Source organism: Patiria miniata, unplaced genomic scaffold, assembly GCF_015706575.1.
Source record: "Patiria miniata isolate m_02_andy unplaced genomic scaffold, ASM1570657v1 HiC_scaffold_5, whole genome shotgun sequence".
Taxonomy (NCBI): domain Eukaryota; kingdom Metazoa; phylum Echinodermata; class Asteroidea; order Valvatida; family Asterinidae; genus Patiria; species Patiria miniata.
The window spans coordinates 33,242,867-33,254,034 of NW_024037072.1; the positions used below are offsets into that span (position 1 = coordinate 33,242,867).

Genomic DNA, 11,168 nt, shown 5'->3' on the forward strand with positions numbered 1-11,168 from the left:
CACTATCCATAATGAACCTGTGATGTACAGTGCTTCGCACAGTGCATCGTGTGCATGCAGCCTTTATGAAAAGTCAAGTGACACACACGGGGTGACTGTACTTTTGATGATTGCGTCCAACAGGCTGTTCAGCGCCAAGTACCAATGCATTGCTGAGTAATTCCCTGGATTTGGCCGGTTTGCATGCTGTCGTGACCCTTCACAAGGGTGGATTATTATGTTATGTGGTCTGATGGATGTGGACAGGCATTATTGGGCATTGACAGTGTTACGCTTGATGATGCAATGGTGTGGTGGGTAGCCAAGCAGTGCGTGTGGGGGGGGGGGGTTTAATTGGTTGCCACACCCATTTCAGCTTTTTTAAAGGTGCATATTTGCCTGCATATTGCCAATATTTAATGAAGATTGTTGACTTACCACATTTAAAAGATTTGGGTCAAAGGAAATCTACGAAATGACTTATGTAAAATATAGGGCGAAAAAGTTGAAACACCACTTTTAAATTTTTCCCCCATACATTTAAGTGTTCCGAGCAGCGAGTAAGGCCATCAAATTTTGAGCTCTTTTATACATGTAAATACATTATATTTTTTGTGGCATCATTTGATAATGTCAATTGGTTTTGAATAAACCTCACATTAATTCAGTTGGGACCTCATAATTGGGAAGCCCAGCTGTCACTTAAAGTGCATGCCCTCAACTTCATGATTTTTTTTTTTTTTTTAAATTTAAATTACATGTTTATACGTTCCTTTTGTTGTGCGTTTTCAACCACTTTTGTGTAATGTTTGTTTGGTTTTGTATCACTGTTTGTAATTCTTTGTTGAGGTCAAAAAAATAATAATTATAATAATAATAATAATAATTATGAAAGTACGCGATTTTCGAGGATATATTTGAAAACAAAAATGCATGTTTGACTCAAATTACACATGTAGCGCTCCAACAGCTCACCTTTTGAGGTTCAACACTTTTTACCCCGAAATTGCTTGGGGCAGATTGCACACAGACCGCAAATTTTCAATTTGTGGTTGTGTGAATGACACGTATTCATTTAATGGGAAACACATTTGAAAAGACCAGTAGACATTTTTGTTTAAATGAATTTCAGGGAAATTGAGTACGTGCAAGCCAACTTGCAATTATTATGCAACAAACTGTTGCACTACCCGGTAGCACTACCCTACACTGCACTGCTGTACTATGCAAGCATTGTACATGAAGTTATGGGCTCCATGTGCGAACTAGAGAGGGCGCTTTTTTACCACTTTAGAGAGCCCGTGGACAGGACACACCATGCGCGCGTATTGGTTCGCGCGCATATGGCGCAATTAGTAAGCGCGACTAATTTTATTCTTAATGTGTACAAAGCCATACAGTAGCGCCTTCGCGTGAGCGTCGGGTGTTGTCGGCAATGCGTTCAAATTTGTCTCCCAGAGGTCTCCCCCATCTCTCCTTTTCTTACCGTTGAGGGGGTACTTGTGCACGGAGCCCATAAGAAAAGCTTATAATTCTGTGTGTGGTTTATTTAAACCCCAGCCCTCAAAATGAATGTCTGAAGTAAAATGTGACTGAAGCTCACATTTAAACGTTACAGGGAGGGGTTGCCCCATTAAAAAAATAAATATATTTCTAAACCATTGTCCGTAACCTTTTTTTTGATAATAACTGCAATTTGGTTTCTGCTGTCTCTCCTACCCACAGGCTCTGAATGGATTTGTGATCTTCATCTCGAGGAAAGGGAAGATTTTCTACATCTCCGAGAATGTAGGCAAACAAATGGGCATCCATCAGGTACAGTATTTTGCTACACCTCCAAAAGCTTCTTTTTGTTCATTTCTTTGACCAAATCCTAAAGAGCCATTTGCCAGTACACCAGTGCAGGGCTAACACCTATAGGACTTTCCGCACAGTAGTCTCACATACCCATGGTGAAATGGTGGCATGGGTGGCTTGTGCGTTAAGCGCTTGCCTCTCACCACTGTGGCCCTGCTTCGAATCCCGGCCACGGACCATACATGCCATACGTGAGTAGAATTGAGCGTTGGTTCTCTCCGAGGGTTTTGCTCCGGGCCCTCCAGTTTTCCTCCCTCCGGAAAAATCAAACACTTTCGATCTCTGGCTGTGCTCCGTGGTCAGACATGGGTCGATGTGGCTGGCAGCCAGAGGCACCATTATGCCAGTGGCTTGACCACGTTGTAGCCTCGTCCTTCGCAATTCAGCTTCTCAGCTGCAAGTAAGGATGATTAGCCTTCCAAATTATTATTATAAAATCAACACGGGTCCGTCATGATCAGAACCGAGTCTCATCAAACACAGGTGGGCAAGATGTACGTTCACACTTAAAGCTATAGTCCATCATTTGCAGCCATCCGAAAAGTAACTGGCGTAATTATTGTTGAAAAACAAACTTGGTTGAAAGATAGTAAGGGAACTAAACTCCCTGTGAAATTATTCTTTCTGGGAAGCTGTCATTTTGAAGTAATCAACGAAAGAAGGCATTTCCAACAGTGATTCTTAAGAAGCACCGTAGGAAAATTTAAATTAGTAGTTTGTTTTGTTATTCAGCGCAGCGCGCACAAGTATTGGAACGACGCACACGCGCGCGCGGTTGTTGTAATTCGTCGGATCAGTGCGCGACGTCGCGTATAGCTGCAATTCAAAACAATTCAAAACATGATTCAGTAACTTTTGATTTGAAATTGAGATCTTAGAATGCTGTTTTTCTCGGAATGTACAGCTGAAGCTTAGCTGAAACTTCATCAGGTTAGTTGTTCAGTATCCTTCATTAGATTTTGAACTCTTTTGTTGCTTCAAACGAACAAAATGCACAAATTACAAATGGTGGACTGTAGCTTTAAATGTACATGTACATGAATGCAGCGTTGTACGTGCGTGTGGGTTGGCCGTTGATTTTGAATTTCTACCGAGATAGAACCTCTCCACCCTTGGGCGAATTTCATAGAGCTGCTTAAGCACGAAATTTGCTTAAGCACAAACAAGTCTTGCTTAATATAATCAGGTTACCGGCCAAAACTCCATGCGATTGTTATGCTAAGTAAACAGCTAGATACCAGTCGCAAGCAATGTGCATCACATGGAGTTTTGGCCAGTAACCTTATTTTACTAAGCAACGTTTTTTTGTGCTTAAGAAAATTTTGTGCTTAAGCAGCTCCATGAAATTGGGCCATGGTTGTAACCAGGGTTGGATTTTACCCATGTTGAGTGCCGGCCCTAAGCCGTGTTGGATTCTTGCTAATCTGTGTTGGACCCGAAATATCTGTTTTGGACCCATGTCCGACATTGAGATTTTGGATAGTGTGGAAGACCCTTACAAAGTCCGTCCATGCAAAATTGGCATTGATTACTCTGCGCTTGTATGTGAATCAACGAGTTGATCATGGGATTAAGCTCAGGGATTAAGATGTCTGCACTGAAAGCAATGTGACTGAAACAAGACACTCACACTATTGGTTCTTCTCAGAACCACCTCTGCATTTTACGTGTAGATATCGTCACTTCACGTAATGTACACCATAAACATCTCATAAAGTCACAACATCTGAACGGACAAGCAGGATGGGTTTGATTATTGTCTGAGCATTAGGCGTGTCAAAGATTCTCTTCCCAAATTCTCTTGGACTGTGTACACAGGGCAGTATACACGTACATACCCAGAAAATTCATTATGCAAGCTGCTAGTTTGGACTTACATCTAAGAGGTTTTTCCTCTTTAAAGGGAATATACAACATTTGCAAACATCGAAAAATAAAACTACCAAGTTTTTGCGAAATACCTTAATAGGATGTTGGTAAATGACAGTCTAAAGCATCCTGTAAAATTATGGCACCTGGTATACTGTCATTTTCAAGAAAAGTGTTATTTTTGTATCAATTTCCAACGCTGATCGGCCGATCAGCGTTGGAAACAACTGGCTTTTTTTTCAAATACTGGCCCCAATTGACCATCGCACTTGTTTACAATCGATTACAAACCTATGAACGGGTACGAGCCAGCTAGACTGGTTCCCTAACCTTACAATTCCCCAATGTATGTAAACTGCTCTGTTTCTTCTTATATGGAGTCAGGGAACCAGACTACAGGAAAATGATCGTTTTTCTTGGTTTTTATAGCATTTTCGAACCCAAAACCTCCAAAAAGTCAGTGTAACTATATTTGCTTTATATTTCCAACCCCCAATTCCAACCATTTCTGAAAATTACAGCAAAAGCAAATGATGTATATTCCCTTTAAAAAACCCCAACAAGATCACTTATTTCATCCCTTGGTGCAGTCCCAGGACATGTGTACACATGTAAGACTGTCGCTGATGTCTAAAGAATATTTATAACTGCAGTAAGCTATGAAAGGGCAGATTTCCCTACAATTAATCCTTTTTGAATTGCATATACGTTCCTGTACTGGCCGGTACTTCAATGCCATGCTATTTTTGCAAGTGATACAGTAGCTCCACTCCAGGCCTACATGTGTGTATACATGGTACTGTTTATTCTGAGGGTATCATATCAGAAACAGGGTATGTATTTGGTAGAAGCGGCAATTTACTAGTGGTTAATGCCTCTGTGGTACAAGAGCTGGAGGTCGTGGGTTCAGCTCCCACCTGAGCTGCCTAGGGCTTGGTATTCACAGCTGCTGGTATTCACTGTGCAAAAGTGGGGTTGCCAGACAGCACCAACAGTCACTCAAATGGACATGCATGCACTGGTGCATTGATTTACAGACCTGAAAGTTATGAGATGGGAGCTTTGGTGTTTATATGGGTCTTTGCATAAACAGTAGAGGGCGGTCTGTCACCACTGATAAGAACTCCATTGGGAGCGTGTGCGCCCCAGTTTGTGTGTGTTTATGGCTCAAAGTACACATAAGTGATGTTATTCTGAAGGTGTACAAAACCCCTAGCGTCTTCGCGTGAGTGTCAGGCACCGTTGTAATGCGTTTGTCATGACTGAAAGGTAGCAGTGGCCCCAACTATAGTTAGGACAGTCCGAACCATAGTTTGGGGAAGTCTCAATTATGCAGGATGGTCTCAAATTCAAAAAAAGTTTTCACTTTGTCAGAGGCAGATTTCTTCTACATTTTTGTAATTAAAGAGACATGTTGAAATTGTTTGAAGATATTCCTCAACTACTGGGACAAGATCTTGGTTGTATATGGTGGAAACGGCGTTGAAAGTAAAGCTCGAGTTAAGAAATAGCGGCCATTTACAGAAGAATGGTCAAAAACTAGTTTGCACACGTCTATGGCAGTCATGTAGACCTAATTACATGTACAATGTACATGAACAATTATTGCAGTTCTTTGTGCACGCATTGCTATTGTGTTGACCATATCTCATAGACTTGCGTGTGGACAAACTGGTTTTGACCATCTTCCTTTAAACCATCACCATTTCTTAATTTAGGCTTATTTTCAGCGCCGTTTATACATGTACCACAAAGATGCTGTAAACAATTTTAACATGTCTCCCTAATTCCAAGAAATCTGCGTCTGAAAAATTGTAAACATTTTTTTGGACCACCCTGTAGTTGGGACAATTCCAACTTTAGTTCGGATCGTCCTACGGTAACTACAGTTTGGACTATGCTATGGGCTCTGTGCACAAGTACCCCCTCAATGGTAAGAAAGGGAGAGTTGGGGGTGACCACTGGGAGGGGCTTCTAACGCATTGCCGACAACGCCTGACGCTTGTTGCAAAGGCCCTATGGTTTTGTGCACATTCAAAATAAAATTAGTCGTGCGTACTTTGCGCAATATGCGCGCGAATCGGTATGCGCAAGCAAATGTGTCCACCACTGAGCCCTCAAAAGTGGTACATGTAAAAACGCGTCCTGCCCACTCTTGTGCGCGCATGGAGCCCATAGTTGTTACGAGTGATCGTTTTCATGTTTCTCTAGCTGTTGAGGTGACATGGGGACCATGCATTCACCTTTCCCTTTGTAAGCTGGAGGGCAGTGTTCCGTGTCAAAAATGTATATCTGAACGTTTTCCATACACAGATCGTCTCTACGCACTAGTGCGTGAAAGGTCTTGAACTCGTGATTACAAATAGATGTAATGGAGAGTATTTCGATCTTGTCACTTATCAGTAGCACCACGGATTCATCATGAAGAACATGGTGTAGAGTCGGCATCATCAGGGATTTGCTACCAATGCCATGCCGCATTGGGATCTTGAATCATAGAAAATTCCCCGCTTGCACTTGAGAAAGCAATACGCCTCATTCAGTCGTGATGAAGCATGTCTGGAGCACCAAAAGGGCTTCGTGACCTCAGTTTGCTAGTTACTTTTGTCGTAAGGACAAACAGGTCCCTTTTTAGTACCGAAATTCTCAGATTTCTATTATCAGCATTGAGTCTTTACGTCAAGGTTGTGTTTAATGATGTACAGCACCTTGAGGATGTAAGTAAGGTGCTTTTTAAGAACCAATTACTATTATTATTATTATTATTAAAAACCCGATATATTTGGATCGCAGTTTTCATTCGAAAAAAGTCAGCCAGTTGCCGACATTTTATGGACAGGTCCATTATATATTTTCAGGGGTGCTACAATCTTTTTTCAGGGTTTAACATTGATACTCAAACAGACTCTTCACAAAAAATATTTGGTGCCAGTAACGTTGAACAGGGGTGTGAAATCTCAGCTTTTTAGCTGATTTCAGCTATTTTTGTTTTGGATTTCAGCTTTTTCCCCTCACTTGCTGTGTACAAAAGTATAGGAGATTTCCAAAATTCAGCTCTTTTACACCTTTTTCAGCTGTTTTCAGCTATTTTTATCAGTGGTCACTCACACCCCTGAGTTGAAGAACCCATTTGCAAACAAGGGAAAGTTTTTGACTTCATGAGAAAATATTATTTGCAATTTTGAAGCGATGGAAATGCAGGCAAACTGTTCCTATGGAAGCACGCCCCTTGACTGCAAATGATAAAGCGCACTGCGTGTGACTTGTATACATTGTACGTTTGGATTGCTCTGGCACTGCACATTATATTAACTGCACGTGTTCTTCATAGAGAATGCGCGAGTACATACGCATGACAGCATGATAGGTACATTTGTTGTAGGCCTACTCGTATAAGAGTGGGATCTCGGTTTATTTTCAGTTTAATTAATCTTCTTGCTGTATCGTACAGCCTTTGTGCACAACATTCGCAGTCGCACAACCCATCTCCTATAAAGTACCACACATATATGTGCCATTTACAATGTACCTGTATATGGCACTCCAGAGTCTGTCTAACTTGTTACTGCTTGCCAGCGTCCATGTAAGGCTGTGGCGGCATTATAAGAGCAACCAATTGAATGAATTTTCTGGAGCCTGATTCGTGGCGTCTTGGCTCTCATTTTGGGGAAGCAGGTGTACATGTATCCCACAAGGTTTCTCTTTGCAGGAAAACATCATAAGCTCCCAGACAACCCCAAGATAAGACCATATGTAATTGAACCTCGGACACTTGTCTGTTCCTGTGTGTACGTGTGTACTTTGTGCAGTGCCTCAAGATAGAGGAACTAATTAATCAGTCTCATCTGCCGCTCCGAGGAAATCAACATCTTTCATTGACAGTCTGGAGCCTCTTGTGAAGAGATTCTGACATTTTGTTTTGAAAATATTCTGGGCATGGAAAAAGTTCATGACATTGATACCTGTGCTGAGTTGCACGTTGTACAGTTGGTTAACATAATGTGTTTTTATTGCATACACATGTACATAGTCACATGGGCGTGTTCATCTATTCAAACCATGTATGAAAAATTCCAGAGAACAAAAGAGAACAATCTCGTCCACGATTCCCAGAATGCGTCCGCGATTGAGGTCGTGTACAAAACCTATGGGAGTCTTCCTAAAAAGTTAAGAGTACAAACAAAAGAGGGACAATAGGACGTCCACGATCGACGGTGTGAACGCGTTTGCGTGCACAAGAACGTGTATGCTTGTACTCCTTCAATGTGAAAAAAAGAGAGACAGATGACACGTGGCCACGATCAGGCGCGTTATTCTGTGAAGTCACTGGGTTTGAGCATATTCAGTCGAACATTTGAGGGTGGCAAGAACTCCACGTCACCAGTTTGGCCCCCCCCCCTGTCCCCCTGCCCTTCCCGCCCCTTGTTTATTGAAAAAAAGGGAGAAAGACAAAAAGAGAAAATGAAAAAAGAAGACGTGAGGGGGAAGTCAATAATAAATAGGCATGATGTTTGACCCTTGAGAACAATGTCGGAAATCTGCCCAGGTGTCAGAGGCCGCCTAAGTCCACAGCAGAATCCAGCCCTGCAGGGGCAGTAACTTAGACTGGTAAAAACTCCACTTTGACCGCTGTTTGCGACGTTCTCCCACTGCACATTTTTAAGTTCTTTCTTTTCGATCCATGGGTCCTTCCCCTTCCACCTGTACCTGTCTTTCAGTCGTCAGTCAGACGTCAGTCAGACGTCAGTCAGACGTCAGTCAGGCGTCCTCCTCTCTTCATCCTGTGGCCTTCTCCAGTTCCTCCCTGTTTCATCATGTCTTCATTGGATAATCTTGAGGATTGTTAACAAACACGTACGCACACCAATTAACCCCCTTGGCAAAGAAGCCATCCTTCAAGTACATGTACGGTACATGTACGGTACATGTACGGTACATGTACGGTACATGTACGGTACATGTACGGTACATGTACGGTACATGTACGGTACATGTACGGTACATGTACGGTACATGTACGGTACATGTACGGTACATGTACGGTACATGTACGGTACATGTTGACATGTTTGCATCAGACCTGATTACACCATTTTTAATTTTTTTGTTTTTCTCGTGCATGTACGATATATATATACATGTACATGCACCTGTGCAAATTTAATGAGTTCCGTAGCACATAATTGAAGGCGTACGTTCAGACTTTATGTTCATAACATTGCATGCATGACGTCATCCTGCGGGAGGGTGTCTTTTGCCTTTGAAAGAGAAAGAGACACAACCCTTGTCTCGTCATGTCTTCATTGGATTATCTCGACAAGTGCTCGCAAATCCCCCTTGGCAAAGAAGCCATACCCTGTTGACGTGTTTCATCAGACCTGATTACTCCGTTTTTTTTCCCCCACGTGTTTTTTTCTCATGTTAAATGTAAGTTATGGACAGGTGTAAAAATGTCATGAGTTCCGTAGCACATAATTGAAGGCGTACAATCAGTTATGTTCATTACATTGAATGACGTCATTCTGGGGGCGGGGAGGAAAAGGGTTCATGACATGACGTTTACACTGGAACTTCTTTCGTGCAAATATCAGTTCCTCAAATATGTATGAGAGCTATGAGACATCCCTTTTTGGTAAATATTTGCGAAAAGTCCACTTTTTTAAACATTTGTAAAATATTCTATGCTTTTTTCTGACAACTGAGGCCGCTGTTTCTCTGATGTCACACCCTCTTCAGATTAGCGGGTTTCTGTTCATATTGTGAACCCAGGTTTTTGGAAACCGAAAAACATTTGTGGATAAGTTTTGTTCTTAGACTTGTCTTATTTTCATGTACTGATTCAAGAATGTCACCAAAGCCCAACAAATTACCATGTTTAAGCCCCAAAATTCTGGAAACTTGTGATCCCGGGGGAGCTGTAACACTAAAGTTTCTGACTATGACATCACAGTCTAGCTCATGAATATGGAAATTGGCATGAGCAGCAAAACTAAAGAGACATCAAAACACCTTTGAAAATGGCAATTTGATGATTGGAATTAAAGATAAAAGTATCTATAGGTACCTTAAAAACTCCATTACATGGGCCCTTTAAGAAACAATTTAAGGACACAATACTGGCTACAAAAAGTGGGACATGAGAGATCCAAATCAAGATATGAAGCAAAATCCAAAGCAAGATGAAAGCTGCATGTTGTTAATTTTCAATTAAACTGTTGGAAGAAGCATCCCTTTACAACATTGAAAAGATACTTGGCCAAACAATATTCACTGCAAGGCAAAGTATAATGGTAGTTGTTGACAGCTAACGTAAGTTACATAATGTCCACTTTCCACTTATGCATTTTTTTGCAAGCACTGGTAGAAGAACGAAAAAGTTGAAGAAGTTCCCTGTTTTATCAGTTACTTTTAACATGCTCATCACCAGTTGGCAGCCTTGTGGTGACATGACAGTCATTTAAAGGGGCACTGGGTCCTGAAATCCCAGAAAATTTCATGTTTTGGATCGTTAACTTATCTTATTTCAAACATCTGGTTCAAAGGAAACCAACCTAATGTCTTACCGTTCCCGAGAAAAGACGGAAAAACCTTGGTTGTTTACATCGGACACGACGGAATACGCTTTTCCGGTCGTTTTCACTTTCAGTCAATGTATGTACGATATGTATATACACAGCACCGTGCTCGCGAACAGCGCGCGGTGACCAATCACCAACGCACAAAATATGGTTTCTTACACGTCCGCAAAGGCGAACACTTTACGGATGAAATCACAACTAGCATCAAAACAGCTCGAATTTTTGGGGCTGCAAAAGTGGACCCCGAAATTCGTTCACGCACGCATAATACAGGAATAACACCAAAAAACCCAGTTTTGAAAGGATAGTTGTGTGGATGTTTTATATCCTACTTTTAAATGTTCTTTCAGATTAATATCATTTCATTCAAAGCGCGTTTTGTAGCCCATATGGGCTGTTCTAGGACCTAGTGTCCCTTTAAAAGAAAGGTTTGTAACATGCAATGTACATCCAAGGGGTCTGAAAAAATCCCAGGGGCCAATTTCATAGAGCTGCTTAAGCGCAAAATTCGCTTAAGCACAAAAAAAGTCTTGCTCAATAAAATCAGGTTACCAGCCAAAACTTCATGCAATTGTTATGCTAAGTGAACAACAGCTAAATACCAGTCACAAGCAATGTACATCACATGGAGTTTTGGCCGGTAACCTGATTTTACTAAGCAATGTTCTTTCCTGCTTAAGCAAATTTGTTGCTTTATCAGCTCTATGAAATAATCAGACCGTGTTGCCACACTTTCAATTAGAATTGGCTAATGTGTAACACTTTCCTTCAAAAATAGAATTTGGAACTCCCCTACTGTACATGTACCGGTAGTATATTGCAATTGCACCAGGTTGCCTATAATATAGGCTAATCTTCATTCTCTTTCCCTTATTATGCAAATCT

General features: G+C 41.4%; 1 protein-coding gene across 3 annotated transcripts in view; it reads left to right on the forward strand.

Moving 5' to 3' along the window:
* The window catches only part of LOC119741096, a 67,832-nt gene that overhangs the window by 42,581 nt on the left and 14,083 nt on the right, over window positions 1-11,168 (forward strand). For all 3 annotated transcript variants that reach the window (XM_038216767.1, XM_038216768.1, XM_038216766.1), the window contains one exon: window positions 1,705-1,794. In XM_038216767.1, the coding sequence (XP_038072695.1) occupies window positions 1,705-1,794 (90 nt within the window). The remainder of the gene's footprint in view (window positions 1-1,704; window positions 1,795-11,168) is intronic.